General features: G+C 44.5%; 1 protein-coding gene across 1 annotated transcript in view; it reads right to left on the bottom strand.

Annotated features, from left to right (window-relative positions):
- ZMAT4 (zinc finger matrin-type 4) overlaps positions 1 to 20,526 on the bottom strand; it is a gene marked incomplete at both ends in the record, with an annotated part of 212,228 nt that overhangs the window by 84,506 nt on the left and 107,196 nt on the right. The window contains one exon of the mRNA XM_081221023.1: positions 11,101 to 11,257. Coding sequence (XP_081077149.1) covers positions 11,101 to 11,257 — 157 coding nt within the window. The remainder of the gene's footprint in view (positions 1 to 11,100; positions 11,258 to 20,526) is intronic.

Genomic DNA, 20,526 nt, shown 5'->3' with positions numbered 1-20,526 from the left:
GTTGCCTTCAGCTGAGAACATACACATGGGGCAACTCAAATGTTTCACCACTTTGCACACATCTGTGAGTGCCCATGAAATGCCATAAGTGCTGATTTTGTGGTTAAAAATAAATTTTAGTGAGTAGGTGAGTTCACAGATACAAAATCCCACAAATAATGAGGATTGTGTGTTTGTGTATACTTATGTAAGTATTTATACACAATCATATATTCATTTAATACTTAATCATGTGGCAGGCACTATAGTAAGTATTTTAGATATATTTTCTTCCTCCTTTATTATAATAATTATATAATCTCAGTATCCCCATAATCTTACCAATATGAAATTGAGGGCTGAGAACTTAAAATCACTTGTAAAATTCACACAGATAGAACCAGAATTTAAAGCTGAGTCTGATTTCCGAGCCTATGTTTGCCCTCTACTTTATTCTGTGTTTCACCAATTTTGTTTTTTTTTAACTCAAGCAAGTGGCCAGGCATGCCACATCTTGTCAAATTGGCAAACCACTGCCTTTGATCATCATTCTGAACTCAAATTTAAATGACCAAGGTAACAATTTGAAAACTAAGCTATAGATATTTAAATGCCTATCCTTATTCTAATCCATGCTTCCAATTTTCAGTCATCTATGTTCAGTTATTAAATGCCTACTATGTGCCAGTAAGTGTTGTATGTGCAGTCATCAACACAGAGGTAATGCCAGGACGCCTCTGGAGCATGTCAGAACTGTTCTCCATCCATCTTCTAGGGTTAAGATATACACACACTACAGCAACTTCAAACTCTTACAGGCAAATGAAAGAAAGGTTATTGCTAAATGTGATGCCATTACCTGTCAAGCCAGTGATGTCTGAGAACTATATAAAAGAAAGTGCTCAGTATCCATTCTGGCTAAGAATGATGGATGTATTCATAAAAGCTTATATGTGAAACAGTAACTTTCAGGGACAATGTATCAAGCAGGATGGATTAGGCTCTTCTGCAGTAACAAATAGCCCCCATGTATCACAATAAAGGCCTCTTTTTTGCTCTTGAAAAGTCTAGTGTAGGTTGAATGGCCCTTCTCCATCCTGTAGCCCGGTCTTAAGACATCTACTCTCAACCAATTGAAAGTCTGGGGAAGGTAGGAAGCAAAGGGTGTTTGGATGAGCAATGTCTCTGCCACAAACACAAATAAATTTTCCCGTTAATCCTAAATTTAATACCTAACCATATAGACTATGGGTAATCTTAAATCTCACTTTGATTAATGGTAGACAATGGGAAATACCTGTAGTTTAAAGTCTTTATTCTAAGCTTCAAATTTCTTCTAAATCATTTACATTTTCTTCAAGAAAACTTTTTAAAGGACAGTTAAAGGATGTTTTCTTTTAGGATTTTCTTTAAGATTTTGAGTCTGAACTCAGTCTCATTCTTATTTCAATTATCTTGTTTGTACGGGTTGGTCATAAAAAGAAAGGGGGAAAATCACTAGCTAGCAAGCATAATATCGGGGCCAGTGACTTCAGTTAAATGAAGGTGGTTGTATCCTGTGTTGAACAGTGTCTCCCCTCCAATTCATGTCCGCTCAGTATTTCAGAATGGGAACTCATTCGGAAATAGGGTTTTTGCAGATAAAATTATTTAGACTAAGATGGACCAGACTGGATTAGGGTGAGCCATAGATCCAATAATTGGTATCTTTATGAGAAGAGGAAAGGACACACAGATGCACATGGAGGAAGGTCATGTGACAATGGAAGCAGAGATTGGGATGATGGATCCAGAAAGCCAAGGACTGCCAGGAGCCTCCAGAAGGAAGGCAAGGATTTTTCCCCAGAGCCTCAGTGTGAGCGTGGCCCTGCCCACACCTTGATCTCAGACTTCTAGCCTCCAGAACTGTGAGCATAAATTTCTATCATTTTAAGCCGCCCAGTTTATGAGAAGTTGTTACAGAATCCCTGGGAAACTATACAGATCAGACCTCAGATTTCAAATAATAATTTAAAATCAGGAGGTATAAGTATATGAAGGTTTTGATAAAATCTGGTTATAATCTCACCTCTTTCATTTTCTAGATGTCTTTGAAGTTCAGGACTAGTAGAGATATTTGCTATCACTCATATCTCGCAGCTTCTCTGGAGAATTCCTTGCTCTCAGCAAGAGGGAGCCACTGGCCTCCCCTCATTCTCTACTCTCAAGGTACCTCCCCAAGGCTCGTCTCTCTAACTTCCCCCCATCTGTCCTGATCTCTCCACTAACCCCCATCCAGTGTCTCCCCAGCTTCTCAAAGGTGTGTGGTCCTGGGCAATGTTTCGTTTTATACACACACACCTAATAATACCACCACTCTCTCCCCTCGCCACCTCTCCCCCCGAGATCATTCATTGTCTAGATCAGAGGTGGGCAAACCTTCCACATAAAGGACATTGGAGCAAATATTTTAGGCTTTGTGGATTCTACGGATTCAACTCTGCCATCATGGCACAACAGCGGCCTAGACAGAGCGCAGGTGAATGAGCACGGTCGTGTTCCAATCAAACTTTATGTATGGAACACTGAAATATGAATTTTCTATATTTTCCCTGTGTCACAAAGTATTCTTTTCATCTTTTTTAAACCGCTTAAAAACATAAACACCATTTGGGGCTTGCAGACCACACAGAACGGGCAATAAGAGGTCAGATGTGGTTCTCGGGCCAAAGTTTGCTAAACCTGATCTAGCTCAGAGGTTCTCAACTGGGGTCAACTTTGCCCCCCAGGAAACATCCGGCAATGTCTAGAGACATTTCGTATTGTCACATGTCTAGTGGGGCTCTTTTGTCATCTAGTGGGTGGAGACCAGGGACGATGCTGCTAAACATCGTACAACGCACAGGACAGCACCCCTCCCCTAACCAAGAATTAACCAGTTAAAAATGTCAGCGAGGGCTTCCCTGGTGGCGCAGTGGTTGAGAGTCCGCCTGCCGATGCAGGGGACACGGGTTCGTGCCCCAGTCCGGGAAGATCCCACATGCCACGGAGTGGCTGGGCCCGTGAGCCATGGCTGCTGAGCCTGCGCGTCCGGAGCCTGTGCTCTGCAATGGGAGAGGCCACAACAGTGAGAGGCCCGTGTACCGCAAAAAAAAAAAAAAAAAAAAAAAAAAAAAAAATGTCAGCGCCACTCAGATTAGAAACTCTGAGCTAGATAAAGGGCTCCTGTGAGAAACTGAGAACCCTCCCTAACACCCCACGCCATAGGTTATATAGTTATTAAGGCCCTAGTTGGACAACTCTCAGCCTAAATTCTTCTCAGATCTCTCCAACTGCAATGATTCTAACTGTTCTTCAATAGATCCTGTGTATCCGTAGATCTTCACGGTGTGTTGTTCATTGTAGCCAAGGGCCCACGTTTCCTCCACAGCGAGCCTCAGAAGGGCGTGTGGTGTCTTACCCACGTTTACATTCACAGGACCAAGGGCAACAGGAACTGAGAGAGGAAAACAATGAACTAAAACCTCCAAGTTATGAACTCACTTGAGGCAGGTACCAGGTGAGGGAATTCCAGCTTCCATAGAGAAGCTACTTCTATGAGCCCTTAGAGTGGAATTTTCTGTCCCAGAATGCCAGAGTTGCTGGGTGAATCGATGGCCAAACAAGGCCCCATGCTTGATGCAGCAGGAACTACCTTTGGCCAGAAAGTCAGTGGGACTGGAGCTGGTTGAGAAGAGCCAGTAGGGCTTCCTGCAGCCCCTCTTATGGCATCGGTGGAATCTTCAATTACCCGTTGGGCTTGGTGTCCTGTGGCATCACATGAGGCTGGAGCAGGTGGGACCACAGAGCCAGAAATGGATTTGCAGAACCCTGCAGCTCTGGGTTTGCCCTGCCCTGCTCCCATCCAGCGCACCCGACGGCCCTTGGATCCCTGACTCAGCCCCTCCTCCTCACCTCTGAGTTTCTCTCACCCGGACCCTGCTTTGCTCTCCCCATCTCACAGTCCACCTCTGCCCCACCCCAAGCTTCTGCACTGACTATGCCTCTTCCTCCTATGATTTCCGGGCTCGGCTAGTCCACACCCTGGACGTCCCAGGCCAACACCACCAATGGCTCCCTCCCTGCGCACAGCACAGAGCCCCACTTCTCCCACCCTCCGACTTGCCCTCTGCTCAAATCCGGGCTCCTGCACGGTCCTATTAGCTCGTGTCCATCCTCCCTCTCTACCCAGTCACGCTAGATTACGTCTCCTTTGGCAGATTTCTCTGGCTGTTTTTTTTTTTTTTTTTTTTTTTTTTTTGCGGTACGCGGGCCTCTCACTGCTGTGGCCTCTCCCGCTGCGGAGCACAGGCTCCGGACACGCAGGCCCAGCAGCCACGGCTCACGGGCCCAGCCGCTCCGCGGCATGTGGGATCCTCCCGAACTGGGGCACGAACCCACGTCCTCTGAATCGGCAGGCGGACGCTCAATCACTGCACCACCAGGGAAGCCCTCCCTGGCTGTTTTGATTCATCTTCTCCCCAGGTTCCTGTGACCTGTACCCTGACCCCTACACCTGCACTCGTACTTGTCCTCAGGCAGGAACAGAACGCCAGGTGACACGGGCTGTCACTCTCTGTTTCAAGGACATGGAAGACACGCAAGCTTGTGCCCGGGAAGGATGCAGGAGAACAAGTGTGGAGCCCTGTTCCCTCCAGGAGGTGCTCTTGGTAAAGTAGATTCACCCAAGGGAAGCAGCCTTGGATGACAAGACAATAAAGTAGTTCAAGAGCAAAATTATATGGCCCGGAGTTCAGAGCAGGGTAAATAAAAACAGCTTCATTTCCTAAGCAAACAGAGCAAAACACCTCCTGAGCTCTACATGGCCCTGTGATTAGCACTTTGCATTTATTAATCAGATCCTATAATCACTGTGGAAAGCCTTTGATATAAGTAACAGCATTAGACCCATTGTACAGATTGGGAAAGGGCAGTCCGGGCAGGTGAAGTCCTCAGCCAGTAAAGGGTGGGGTCTGACTGACCTGCTTAATACCACAGGACAAAGTCAGCAGTGGTTTTGCACAGCGAAGTAATAAGTTATACTTGGGGGTAAGGCCCTGATACAAAGATATACTCCTTCCCCCAGGCAAGTCTCTGAAAACAGTCACGTCAGTGTTCCCTATGCTGAACTTGAGGCTCCCCAAGGTGACATAAGTACAATATACATAAAGGAGTGCCCTGTCTGGCCAAGTACTTACTTAGCCCGGGTGTGTTAGTGTCCTCTGGTTGCTGTCACAAAGTACCACAAAATTGTGGTGTAAAGCAGCACAGGTTTACTATATCACCATTCTGGAGGTCAGAAAACTGAATTCCATAGGCCACCTCAGTTGCCCCTTGCCCTGTAACACATATTCACAGGTTCCGGGGATTAGGAAGTGGGCACATTTGGATACACTATTTGGTCTCCTCCAGGCACTAACAGTGCACTTGGGGCACCACCAATGGCAGACCTGCAGCCATTGAACATATACCCCTACAGGGCACCCAGGCAGCCACGGGGAAAATCCAGCCCAGCTTACGGCACAGGAGCCCAGAATGGAGCCATCCAGCTGGTTCCTCATCCTCCCCTGCTCTGTGGGAAGTGCTCCCCTTCACCTACAGACTTGGCTCCTGTGAGGGGCCTCCAGGGCGAATCCCTGCCTCCTGCGAGCAGGTTTACATCAATCTTCTAGCTCTTTGTGTTTCCACTCTGATCGCACAGCTCCTTCCATATACCTGAGATTGGCACTCTCTTCTGGGCCTTCATTCTGGTGTCTGGTTCCTTATTTGATCCTTCAGAGATGTTGAGTTCTTGTCTTTTTTTAAAATATAAATTTATTTATTTATTTTTGGCTGTGTTGGGTCTTTGTTGCTGCGCACGGGCTTTCTCTAGTTGCAGCGAGCGGGGGCCACTCTTCGTTGCGGTGCGCGGGCTTCTCACTGCGGTGGCTTCTCCTGTTGTAGAGCACGGGCTCCAGGTGCACGGGCTTCAGGAGTTGTGGCTCGCGGGCTCAGTAGTTGTGGCTCGCGGGCTCAGTAGTTGTGGCTTGCGGGCTCTAGAGCGCAGGCTCAGTAGTTGTGGTGCACGGGCTTAGCTGCTCCGTGGCAATGTGGGATGTTCCCGGACCAGGGCTCAAACCCGTGTCCCCTGCATTGGCAGGCAGATTCTTAACCACTGCGCCACCAGGGAAGCCCGAGTTCTTGTCTTGCAAAAGATTTACGGTCTCCTCTATTTGCTTGCCAGTTCTCCGTCCCAGATGCAGAGTTCTGCCCTCGGGTTGGTGGCTGTGTCTCTCTCCTCCTGACAGGTTTCCTAAACGCCAGAGCCTGTTTGTGTCCTCGGCTCCGTGGCCACCCCCTGCCCGTGAGTTCACAGTCCCTGCTCCCCCGGCCCACCAGCACCAGCGCTGCCCCCCTCTCCTGAGCCAGGCCCTGCCTTGGTTCACAGAACTCATCCCAGAAAGGTCCGTCTCCAAGGAGACCCAGTCCCGGGCACCCTTGTGTTCCTCCCAAGGCAGAGTTTGAATAACCCATGTTAATCATAATCCGGACGTCAGAGGCTCTGATAGACGAAAGGGGTCAGGCTGCCCACTACCCCCCATCAACTCACCAAAGCCTCACCTGGGAAGAACACAAGACCTTCTACTTTTCAAAGTACTTTTCAATCTAACATTTGCTCTGTAAAAGGGCCAGTGAGGTAAATGCATCCAGTATAAGAAATAGACGACTGATGGGAAAACTGAGGTTGAAAAGTACGTGGAGCTACTAAAGGAGATGCTACAAGACGGAGCCAGGGCCTCACTTCCTGTCTCCTGACTCCCAGGTTAGGACTTTTTCTGCCATATTTTGTCAGTGGGTCAAGCCTGTAGGTGGCATCCGCTGAGAATCTCAGTGTTGGAAGGTCTTTAAATGTCATCTAGGCTAACCATGTAATCTAGGGCCATTAAATGTCCTCTGGGCTAATGTCATGATGGTGGCAGGCCCTCAGGAAATGCCCTGCCAAGTGGTCAGCCAGCCTCTGCTTCAAAAGCAGCCCCCAGATACACAGCTCACCTTTAAGTGTCTCTGAACATTAATAAAGCCTTCCTTATCTCGAGCTCAGATCTAATCCCCTAATGCCTACCTACTCATTGGTTGAATCTGTTGCAGCCAGGCACACACATGCATGTGTGCACACACACATATGCACACACACACAGACAAACAGAGAAGAGCCAAACTGGATTACCTGCTGGATCTGTTTCTTTTACCTTAACCTTTGCTTTCCGCTGCTTTTGTCCATGAAAAGGGTACTGTCTATACATAATTGCCTGCCTTGGGGAACCCTGCCCCTTTGCCTGAATGTTAAACAGAAGTGCGTTTGTTCAGGGAATCTCTGGACCCTGTTCCACCTGTAGATGGTTGCAAGAAAGAAGAAATTAACACATCCCCTCCCGGAGGCTGGCCATTCCAGGGGATATTTGCATAACTTACAGCCTTTCTACGTTACTTCCTCATCTCCTCCCTTTCTCTGTGCTATAAAATAAACTGGCATCCAAACCCCGATAAGATGGTTATCTTGAGACTTTAGTCTGCCATAATCTCGGTCTGGCGGCTTTCCGAATAGTCGTATCCCCTGCCTCAACACCTTGTCTCCGACTTATTGGCCTGTCGTGTGGCCAGCAGAGCGAACTTGGACTCAGTAACACACACACAACATGACTCTGTCCCATGACAGCCTTGTGAGTAATCTCTTTTCCGTGCTAAACAACCCCGCTCCCTTTCCTCTCCCTCCAGTGAGAGGATTTCCATGCCCTTCACCATTCTGGCCTCTGTCCTGTGAGTCAGCTCGAAACGCGTCCCACAGTGTGGCAGTGACACGACCACGGCAGCCTCAATCTAGCCTCCGATCTGGGCAAGACCTCCACGCTGAAGTCTGCCAAGGCTTGGAGAACGTGGTGGGTCCCGAGTCCTCATCACGCTCTCATCTTACAGAAGGATCTAGAAAAGCGTGAACTGGAGCAGAGATTCCACAACACACTAACAAACGAGATCCGGAACTGGGTTGTGTTCTAGTGGCCCTGCCAAGCATTTCAGAAATTCTAGTAAATACACGTCCATCTGGAAAGGCAACCCAAACCTAAACCATGTAATTCAGCAGGATCCCCAGCTGATGCTTGATCAAAGCACATCTTGAGTAGGAGGAAAGGTAATGATTCCCAGATACCAACTGCTCACCCTCATCAGATGGAGAAGCTCGGAGAAGCAATGAGTTGTGCTTCAATTATTCCTATCCAGAAATCGCCACCGTTCAAGGGCCTATTATTCACGGAGGGGAGGCTTCAGCAGCACACCTGAGCAGGGAGATTCCTTCTGAATTCAGTTGTTTATGATTTTTATGTTCTGTTTATTCCTTTTGTTTTCATGCTAGAAGTAATGTTAAGCCAATCTGGTTGATTAGGCAGAGCAGTTCCTAGATGGGCAGAGGACGGTGAACCTTCGGGCACCACTGCTGGGTTCGGCTGCAGGCAGCATGGGCGGATGGCAGGCAATCCCGACTCCACTCAAGGAGCAGAAAGGGCTGCACTCGGGGGCTCAGGAAGCCCGTGGCCTGGGTATCCTCTTGGTCCTTATCCTGCATTTGCAGTAACTGCATTTTGCTGGAGACCAAGCCTCAACCTCTATCCTAGGTCTGGCCAACCGGGTTCCTGATGTGTCGTATACTTGGTTTCCAGCCCAGCACTCTGGTCTAAAATGACGGTGCCCTGCCATGCTCTGAACAGCCTTTTCTTTCCCTAGAGCCCCAGGACTGCAGCCAGCACCCCGCTACCACATGCCTGACTTTTCTTGATGCTGGTACCCTGCTTGAGTCTCAGCATGATCTCGGCACCCAGAATGTCCATTGCTGGATTCCACCCTCCTATCAGGCCCTCCACCCCTGTCCTGTGCCTCAGGACATAATGCCTACCCTCTGCTTACACTTGGACCTAATGACTCACCTCCCTGTAGGAGGACACATTGCTTCCTTTGCTCCCTGCGGGCAGCTGGCTTGACAACAATGCCAGCCCAGGGACCAATGTAGCTTCCCAGGCTCTCCAGTCCTGTCTGAAGTTACCATGTTCTAAGATCCTTTCTGCTCAAAGCAGCTTTGGAGGAGAATGAATGAGAGATTAAGGTACAGAAAGGGAGATGCTGGGAAAAGACAACCAGCATCTGTTTCCATAGCCCAAGCCACGAGCTGTTAGTGCTACCTTCCTCCTGCCCACCCCCATTCCCTCCTCACCCACCCAGCAACTGGATGCCTGTCACAGTGAGGACTGGCCCAGCTCCGTGGACACCAAGACTAAGTCATTAAGGAAACACTGCAGTTCAAGTATTTTAGATTCTTTTCCTTTGGAATATATTGATGGCAACTAACAGCTCAGGATAACTCAGAAAAACAAACTGATGCTTGGTTATCTTAAGGATGTATTGAAATTCACAAAGAACTATTTTTTTTTTTGGCCTGGTGGTGATTTTTTTTACAGAAATAATAACTCCCATTTGCTAATTAATGTGATAAACAAAGATATAGCCTCTTCTCGTCCATCACCACCTCCAAAATTAATTTTAACAGCAATACTAAGCTTAGGCAGAGAGAATAAATGGGTTAGTTACACATTCATGGAGAACAGGTAAAAACTTTCCACTGGTTGTTTCTGTGAGGTGTCTATTTTAAGAGATTTGAGGGGGAGTAGGTTACAAGGTGAGTATCCAAACTTTTAGAGGGCAAAAATCAAGAGTTTCGACCAAATGCCTGCTTATCAAATATCAACACACAGAATGTGCCTAAATCAAGCTGAGGTTGTCTCCAAATTCAATGTGTTTTGCAACGCCATCCTATGTCTGAATGTCATAGCCACCTTGACAAAAACAAGTCTTTAGTTCAACTAAGTAGAAAAACCCAGTGAAAAGATTCCTTGCTCGTCTCCAGGTAAAAGCAGATTATTTTCTTAAGAAAAACACCAGTGAGGATAAAAGCCAAGTATTGTTTTAGACTCTCTTCAATTTCAAAAATACCATTGAAAAAATAATTACACCCACGATTTATGCATGATGCATTAGGCAGCCAGATACAATGCACTGCTACCTTGTAATTGCACTGAAAAAGTCAACATCATGAAATATACCCTCAACTTCTTGGGATCATCACCTAGTCTAGTAACATCTGTGCCACAATGTAAATCTTGTCCAAATAATCTATCTTGATTAAATGATAACAGTAGTAATTTTGTTCTATGACTTAATAGACTTCTGAAGAATTTTTTTTGGTTACTTCTGAAGAACTAGAGGGTCAAATGATCTGTTATCAATGTTTAAGCTTTTTTTGGGGGTGGGTACGTGGGCCTCTCACTGCTGTGGCCTCTCCCGTTGAGGAGCACAGGCTCCAGACGCGCAGGCTCAGCAGCCATGGCTCACAGGCCCAGCTGCTCTGCGGCATGTGGGATCCTCCCGGACTGGGGCACGAACCCGTGTCCCCTGCATTGGCAGGTGGACTCTCAACCACTGCGCCATCAGGGAAGCCCAATGTTTAAGCTTTTTATTGTGAAAGTTAATAGGCTTGAATCACAAGATTCCCTACAAAGATGACTGAAATGTCATCTGGGGGGAGGGGGTGGGTGCGCCTCGGGTGTCAGCACATGAGAGTGTTTTTAAAGACTCCAATTTTCCTCCTCCGTATCCCCATGAAGACAAAAACATTCTCCAGGAGTAAGCAGGGAAGCAATATGTATACAATACACTATCCATCACCCCTACTGATTACAGACCAAAACTAGAAAGGACAGTGTTCCTTACATAATAGATAGATTATCTTACATAATATACGACAAATATGACAGACAACATCTTGCAGGATGGAAAGAGCCATCCAGAAGATGCAAATTGCCGAATTACGAATCTGAAGGGGCCAGGTTGAGAGAACCAGCACTTGGATTTAACAGTCTTATGACAGACAGCACAGGTTCTGCTGGGCTACCTGCTCATCCCTTTAGGTTTTCCTCTCAGCCACTCTCATCCTGGCAGCCACCCATGAAGAGGGAGCCTGATGAACGGGACGGGCACTGGATTTCAGTGTCTCCCCGCCATCACTGTTCAGACACCTACCTGTGGTCGTTAATGGGGTTTTCTCTCCTAGCAACAGTTTTAACCTTTTGGCATGGATTTTGCCTTGATAATGGGAGTCAGCCACCACCGCGGAGGTGAAGGACATGTTACAGAGGGTGCAGCACTTGTTTTTATCCACCATGTCGGCATCACTTCCCTGTGAGGGAGAGAGATGAAAAGAACATTAGAGAGAGCCCCAAGGCCTCTGATGTTTTTGTCCTGTTCCGTTCTGTTGCATGTGAAACCTACCATAGACTTTCTTCTTGAAATGTCTGTATTGTCTTTGCTCTGCAATCTCTTTTTTCTTCTCCATGATAACATCATCAAAACTTTCTCAGTTACTAACTTCAACCTATATTTAATAGGGACCACTACTGCCAGGCACTGGGAACACAGGACAAAGGGGCGGATATGAACTACCCGCAGAAAACCAAGGCCCACAACAGGTGTCAACACGTTGGATCCGGCACTGGGAGGAAAGGGGTCTCTCACTTCCTCCGTTATATGCATCAAAGTTAAGTAGAATATCAGAGTTCACATGGCCTGAATTATTTAGCAAAAATTATCATTTGGCATTCAGCTCTGCCTTTGACCCACTTTGGTCTCACTAGGATACGTGGTCCCATGTTCAAGATTTTTTTAAAGATTCCTTTAAGGAATTGAATATTTTTCATAAGTAACTTGAGTCTATATCATAAAGCTATGGTGACCATGCTGGCTGAATTTTCCAAGAGAGTTTGTGTCATTTTCCTTTTCTTCAGGACAGGGGATTCATTAACTGCTGCACAAAATACTTAAATCCAGCTTGATATTTATTCCTTTGTAAGACTTCACAAAAATGAATAATGATTTGGAGAAAATAAATCCTTTGTCAGACCATGTGACCTGGCTATTGTGCTCACAGATCATCAATTACCTATATTCTGTGAGGGGAAGATTAATCCATGGGATCCCCTCCTGCCTAGTTAGAAATTGAGGGTAAAGAAGGCACTCAGATAAGGAGTTAATCTATTCCTTAATGGAACGGCAGTAGCAAAGCATCTCTTTATTAAAACAGCAGCCTTGGCTGAGTATCTTGCCCCACAACAGCCCCTTCTCCTATTCCCGGCAGGCCCAAAGAGTGCAATTTAAAATAAAAAGGAATGAAATTGGGTCATTTGTAGAGACATGGATGGACCTAGAGACTGTCACACAGAGTGAAGTAAGTCAGAAAGAGAAAAACAAATATCGTATATTAACGCATACGTGTGGAACTTAGAAAAATGGTAGAGATGATCTTATTTGCAAAGCAGAAATAGAGACACAGACGTAGAGAACAAACGTATGGCTACCAAGGGGGGAAGGCGGGGTGGGATGAATTGGGAGATAGGGATTGACATATATACACTATTGATACTATGTATAAAATAGGTAACTAACAAGAACGTACTGTATAGCACAGGGAACTCTACTCAGTGCTCTGTGGTGACCTAAATGGGAAGGAAATCCAAAAAAGAGGGCATATATGTATACGTATAGCTGATTCACTTTACTGTACAGTAGAAACTAACACAACATTGTAAAGCAACTATACTCCATTAAAAAATTTTTTTAAATAAAATAGCATGGGGACGAGGATGAGGGTGGGGATGGGACTGAGAAAGGGAATTCTGTATTTTCTGCATAATGATAAGATGTCCAGACTGCTGGAGAGTGTTGCATTGCAAATTATGTGGCAGTTGGAAAACTAACTCCTTCCTTCTTAAGGCAGTCGTTGGTAATATGGCTGACAATTGGCAGTCAATCTTGGGAGGAGCGGGGTGTGTGTGTGTGGGGGGGGGTTGTGTGTGTGGTTGTGTGTGTGTGTGTGTGTGTGTGTGTGTGTGAATGCACCAGGAGGCTGGCCTGCAGCTCGAGGATCAGGGAAAGGGAGAGACGCCATAAGAGTATCTGAGATTTGGAGTCCCACCTACAGCCATTTATTCTCTTGACCTTAGCATTTAAATCTTAGCATCTCCCCAGCCCCCTTACCACAGCTAATGAGTGAGATTGAAAGAAATGTACTGCTAGGGGCTGGAGTGGGGGTCGGTGAAAGGAGGTGGATTCTATGGAGAGGGGAGGGGCTTCCCGAAAGGGGTCTCCTAGAGAGGCACAAACCTCAGGGCAGGACGTCTGGGTAGACATCGAGGCTGGACTCACCGAGTGTACCCTTGCTGAGGGTTTCAAGCCAAGGTTTTCTCCTCAATAAAAAACCGAAAAGGGAATTCCCTGGCGGTCCAGTGGTTAAGGCTCTGAGATTCTACTGCAGGGGGTGCGGGTTCAATCCCTGGTCGGGGAACTAAGATTCTGTATGCCTTGTGGCACAGCCAAAAAAAAATTTTTTTAATTTAAAAAAATTAAAAAAATTAAAAGCCAAAATGAAGTCATAAATACTTGTACCCCTTTGTCTGGTCTACTGTGGAGCTGACTGGACCAGGCAGGAAATAGGAGAAGAGTTGGCTTCCCTGCATCGACCTCACCAGCCAAGCCCAGGAGATGCCCCAGATCTATGTATGGGGTAGAGCTAGGAATACCGGGAAATACAAATCAGGGAGTTACTGAAGGCTTTGAGCCCGATAAATGAGGAGCAGACAGCTCGGGAGGACTGAGAGACACACACTGGCACTTTCCCACTCTGTGTGAGAGGATATCTGTCCTACATTTGGCGGGGGGCGGTGGGGAGAAAGGAAGGTTGTCAAGGTGAAAGTGGTTGCTTGAATTACCTGTTTTCACCTACTTATGCATAATATGGGTCAAAGCACCTAATTTTTTTCTTAAAATTAGGCAGAAGGTCATAAGCCAAAGCATAACTCACAACCTACACCTATTTAGATCATGTGCATCCCTCCTGCCTCTTTCTAGCAAAACTGCCGGCCCAGCCTGCCCCTCTCTCCCTGGAGTTCTAAGGTGGAGACATTTCTATGGAAAGTGCCTGCTGTCATTATATGAAGTGTATTCAGAACTAGTTTCCGGGGCAACGGACAGCCCTTAAACTGGATAATGACCAGTGGGTTTATGGTATTCATTCACCCAACACATTTTTAAGGACCTCCTAAATGTGTGAGATGCTGTGTTAGATGAATATAACCCTCCTCCTTGTTATTAAGGAGGTTGGGGCCAGGAGAATTGGAGAAGGCAGGTATAGAATGAAAGGAACATATTGTAATCAAAGACATATAATATAGTCTCCTATTGGACCCACGCTCTCCCAATTGTAAGGTAAAAAGACTAGCAATGTAAATGAGCCTATTTCTGTGGCTTTTCATCTTCAAGCCTTTCTTGTGCCTGGAATGTCCTTCCTCATCATTTCTTGTCTAATCTCTTTCCAGAACCTGTTTTCATGGCCCAGGTTAACCATCACTTCTTGAGATGAAGCTTCTTCTGTCTCCCTCTACTGCCCTGCAGAAGTGGGCACTGATCTTAGGGCCCTCTGTGTGTCCTGTACATACTTCTCTTATAATAGAGCACTGAGTCATGATATTTGTTTTCATATTTGTTCCCCTTGTGAGGAAGAAGGACATTGCTAAGGTCAAGGAAATGGATACTGAGGCCCCAGCTTTTAGCACAATGCTTGCCACACAGTGGGACCTACAGATATTTACTGAATGAATGGAGGAGTTGAGGGTTGGTTTGTGAGGTTAGTAAATTGCATGCCATAAAAAGTCAAAAGAGGAGACAGGTAATGCAAGGAGGTCTATGGGCAGCCCAAATCTCTCAGACTAACAGGAAACTTGCCAGAAAAAGAACCAGAATTTTGAACAATTTATAAACTAACTTGAGGGTTCAACTAGGGCAACATTTTCCGAAAATTTATGTTTGTTTCATCATGGTTTTAATATATATTCCTAGATTTCTGCTCTGCTGGGCAATCTCATTCACATCACTATATAGAACAGTGGTCCCCAACCTTTTTGGCACCAAGGACCGGTTTCATGGAAGACAATTTTTCCATGGACCGGGGTTGTGGGGTGGGGATGGTTGTGGGATGGTTCAAGGGCATTGCATTTATTGTGCAGTTTGTTTCCATTATTATTACATTGTAGTATATAATGAAATAATTATACAACTCCCCAGAATGTAGAATCAGTGGGAGCCCTGAGCTTGTTTTCACTTACCACTCACTGACAGGGTTTTGGTATGAGTCTGCAGGCAATTGATTTATCATGGTCTCTGCAGTCAAACCTCTCTGCTAATGATAATCTGTATTTTCAGCCACTCCCCAGCACTAGCATCACCACCTCGGCTCCACCTGAGATCATCAGGCATTAGATTCTCATAAGGAGCACGCAACCTAGATCCCTCGCATGCGCAGTTCCCAGTAGGGTTTGCGCTCCTAAGAGAATCTGATGCCACCGCTGATCTGACAGGAGGCGGAGCTCAGGCAGTAATGCGAGTGATGGGGAGCAGCTGTAAATACAGATGGAGCGTCGCTGGCTCAACCGCCGCTCACCTCCTGCTGTGCGGCACCATTTCTAACAGGCCATGGACGGGTACCGTGGACCCCTGATATAGAAGAGTCAAAGAATAATAGAAGCAGAGAACCAATTGTTATGCAAAAATATATCATGGGATGTAATTATGCCATCATTGCAGAAGAGGGTCGAAGAAAGTTTAGCTGTCTGACAAGAGAGGGGCTGGGATGCCCTGAGAAGTTAGGCAGATTTTGAGGCCCATAGGACACCTTTTATAGGATATTTTACTGAAGAGGTCAGTGTAACTCACATGATGCCACCATCTCTGATTCCTCTAATGAGCCTGGTGGAGATGCAACTACCCAGAAAGAATCTCAATATTAACCAAGGGCCTGGAAACTGCCAGAATTTTTTTTTTTTTTTTTTTTTTTTTTTTTTGCAGTTCGCAGGCTTCTCACCACTGTGGCCTCTCCCACTGCGGAGCACAGGCTCCAGACACGCAGGCTCAGCGGCCATGGCCCACGGGCCCAGCCGCTCCGCGGCACGTGGGATCCTCCCAGACCGGGGCACAAACCCGTGTCCCCTGCATTGGCAGGCGGACCCTCAACCACTGCGCCACCAGGGAAGCCCGGAAACTGCTGGAATTTAATTGTGTGTTCCTGGCTATCTACATCCTAAATTCATAGCTCCTTGCAACTACAGATCATAGCATTGTTCCTGGAGTCTCCTACTGCCCCCCAGAGCCCTGCTCTTCTATGGCTCAGGGGAGAAATTCCATAAAAGTTGATGAACTGACCTCAGTGAACACATTTAAGGTTTCTGGCTTAAAGAATTGAGAATGGCCCCAAACTATGAAGTAAATTAAGGGGAATCCAAGATTGTCTTAAAATATGGGTTTCAAACTGGAGGTAAACATTCAGTGGGACTTTTTCAATGCAGTGTCCACATGGCTGAAAGAAAAAGAAGTTTGTGGAGGGTCCTAAGGCTGCCTCATCAAAGCATTCTGCAAAGTTAAGAACGTTTCAGAGGAATTCCATCTAGGTGAAAAAACGCTGGCTGACTAGGCCAGAAATCTAGTCCCAAAATTCTGTTTTCTTTTTTTGTACTTTTTTTCTTTTTTTACTTAATTCAAATAACTGTCTTCATTCTCCTTTACTTTAAGTGAGTGTAAAAAGCCTGAGAGAGAGACTTTTATTTCAGAATATCAGAGTGAGGAATCCTGTGAATTTGTTCCCTGGCAAAATAACCATAACCAGTGAAAATTCTTTTTTAAAAAAAAAAAACCTTTGAAGTCTCTGAAAATTATCCTAAGAGCAAACACCAGCTTAAAAAATATATATCTATTTAAGAAAATATACTAACTCTCAGTAAGAAGAGTGAGAGTCTACGGCACTTCAGAGACCACCTCTCCCTCCCTACTGACCCCCCAGTTCAACATAAAAAATAGTCCACTCTGCTGTGTATGGTCAAGAAATTAGTGTTCCCTCTCCCATCAGCTCCCCATTAAGAGATATCAGGAAGAACAGATCACCAACACATCCTCTTTAGCTCCAAGCTGTAGAAACTAAATTCCTGGCAATGTAGCCCAGACAGAGATCAAGTACTCTCTTCCTCACTCTTATTCATAGGACAGAAGCTCTTTCCCTGGCATAGCAGGCCAAGAATATTGGAACTATGATTGGCCATGCCCCAGTTTGCTTGGAGGACAGAGGTTCTGTGCCAGGGAAAACAAGCTAAGAAGACCAGAGGCTGCCATCTCTGCCCAGATAATAAAGCAGAGCTGTCACTCTGAGAAAAGCAGTGGCTCAGAGATTTTTCCATAAGAACAGAGGGGTAAGAGGGGGGCTGTAAGAACAGAGAGCTCCTAAACTCTCCCCAGAGGAACTGACTGTGTTTGAAATAGTGTGGGAAGGTTTATGCTAAAGGATGCTCTCAAAAACAATGGAGGTTTTGGTGTTAAGCAATTAAGAGAAAACTGATAGCTCCATCAGACCAATAAGCTAAACCACAGCCCAGCTAGTTTATCAGAAAGAACCAGCTAAGGCGAGCCTTCCCGGAGTGAGAACAAACTTCAAAGACTTGGGCTTCCCTGGTGGCGCAGTGGTTGAGAGTCCACCTGCCGATGCAGGGGACTCGGGCTCATGCCCCGGTCCGGGAGGATCCCACATGTCGCGGAGCAGCTGGGCCTGTGAGCCATGGCCGCTGAGCCTGCGCGTCCGGAGCCTGTGCTCCACAACGGGAGAGGCCACAACAGTGAGAGGCCTGTGTACCACAAAAAAAAAAAAACAAAAAAAACTTCAAAGACTTGCCTCAAAAACTAATGCTACAAAAAGGAGTGAATTTAATCGGATCAGAATTTATACTGCACACTGGCAAAAACAGAAGAGCAGTCGTCCAGCAATTAGCAGAGCCTAAGAGCTAGGTATGATTCTAGCAGAGGCAGACAGCTTAACAGAGAAGATCAGGGAAAGAGACAGTCAAATAGAGTCCTGCAAAAACACTGTCACCCCACAATGACTGTGCACTTTCCTAAGGCTGTTCCTCTGAGCAATGACATTTGTGGCTGCATATCATGGGGGAGGAAGAGATATAATTAAAATAATCTAGCAAAGACAATGGACAAATAAATAAGCAATCAAGAACAAAAACAAACCCAAGAGGGTGGGGGAATAAGTTTCCAGAATTGCTACAATATATTACCTAAAATATCAAGTTTTCAACAACAAAATTAAAAAACATTAAAAAAAAACCCAGAAAAGTGTGACCCATACAGAGAAAGAAAAAAAAAAAAAAGAGGGCCCAGATGTTAGGTTTATCTGGCAAGACTTCAAAGCAACATCAAAGACTTAAAATGATTACAAACGTGTTCAAAGAATTAAAGGAAATCATGCTTAAATAATGGAATGTATGATGCCAATATGCTACTAAGTAGAGAATATCAATAAAGAAATAGAAATAATGAAAAAGAATAAAATGGATATTCTGGAGTTAAAAAGTGCAGTAATTGAAATTAAAAATTCACTGGAGGGGCTCATCAGTAGTTTTGAGCTTGCAGAAGAAAGAATCAGTGAACTTGAAGATAGACCAAGATAGAGATTGTGCAATTCAGAAAAGAGAGAAAAAAAAGAATGAAGAAAATTGAACAGAGACTCAGAGAAATGTGGAACACCATTAAGCACAACAACATATGCCTAAAATTGTAATACCAGAAGAAGAAAAGAAAGAGAAAGGAGCAGGAAAACATATTCAAAAAAATAATGACTGAAAACGTACCAAATCTGAAGAAAAACATTCATCTACACATCCAAGACATTCAACAAAACTCAAGTAGAATAAGCGCAAAATGATCTACATCCAAATACTTCATAGTAAAAACACTGAAAACCAAAGACAAGGGGAAATTTTTGAAGCAGCAAAGAAACACAGGTCATCACAGACAAGAGAACCAAAATAAGATAAACAGTTGACTTCTCATCAGAAGCAATGAAGGTCAGAAGACAGTGGGATGACATACTCAAAAGGCTGAAAGAAAAAAAATCCATCAACCAAGAATCTTATATCCAGCAAAACTTTTTTTTTCAAAATTTAAGGTTAAATAAAGGTATTCATAGATTTTTTACAAGTGAGAGAATTTTTTCCTAGCAGATCCACACTATAAGAAATACTAAAGGAAGTTCTTGAGGCTGAAAGCAAATGACATCAGACAATAAGTTGAATCTCATAAAAAGAACCAATAAACAAAGAGCACCAGTAAAGGTAACTATGTAATTATAAAAGACAACATAAATGCACGTCTTCTTTCTTCTCTTAACTAATTTAAAAAGTATATAGAGTCACATGTATATATTTGTATAGTTGGGCCAATAATATATAGAAATATAATGTGCTTGACAATAATAGCACAAAGGAGGTAGGTGGGAGCAAACCTGTAATACAGTAAGGAAATGACACCAGGTTGTAACTCAAATCCACAGGAACTAATGTTAAGAACCATAAAGAGTGAATAAGAAGGTTAATACAACAAGCACTAAAATATATACTGTTCTCCTTTAATTTCTCAGCTTCCTTAAGGATATAAAATTACATAAAATAGTAATTATAGCAATATATCATTGGGTTTGTGACATGCATAGATGTAATATATATATATATATATATATATATATATATATATAAAATAATAGCACAAAAAATGGAAAGAGAGAAGACTGCTATACAAGAGTAATATTTCTATATTAGGCTAAAATTAAGTCAGTATAAATCTTAAGTAGATTCTGATAAGTTGGGATGTATGTGTAAGCACTAGAGCAACCACTAAATAAATAATTTCGAATAATACAGTGAAAAATCACTAAAGGAATTAAAGTGGTATAGTACAAAATATTCTCTTAATGCAAAAGAAAGTGGTATAGGAGAAATAAGGGAATAAAAAAGACATAATTCATACAGAAATAAAAACTAAAATGGTAAACATAAATCCAACTATAGCAACAATAACACTAAACTGTGGCAGTATTATACAGTCTAATCTAAAGAGAGATGATAAGACTGGATAAATAGAAAACGTGACCAATCTACATGCTGTCTGGAGGACACACACTTTGGATTCAGTGATACAAATGGGTGAAACGACAAGAATGAAAAGACGGGACTTCCCTGGTGGTCCAGTGGTTAAGACACCATGATTCCACTGCAGGGGGGCGTGGGTTCAATCCCTGGTCAGGGAACTAAGATCCCGCATGCCACAGGGCGTGGCCAAAAAATAAAATAAAATGAGCATAGTTTTAAAAAATAAAATAAAAAAATTAAAAGATATATCAGGCAAACAGCATATGTAACGAATCTGTAGTGACTCCTAGGAAAAGACCTAGGCAGTACACTTTTTAACATCAGTCTGAGCAATCTCTTTTTAGATATGTATTCTCAGGCAAGGGAAACAAAAAACAAAAATAACCAAATGGGACTATATCAAGCAAAATACTTCTGCACAGCAGAG

This window comes from Mesoplodon bidens (genome assembly GCF_964165515.1).
Source record: "Mesoplodon bidens genome assembly, chromosome: 20".
Classification (NCBI taxonomy): Eukaryota; Metazoa; Chordata; class Mammalia; order Artiodactyla; family Ziphiidae; genus Mesoplodon; species Mesoplodon bidens.
Note: the sequence above shows the minus strand (reverse complement) of the source record. Positions and strands in the feature narration are given on the sequence as shown.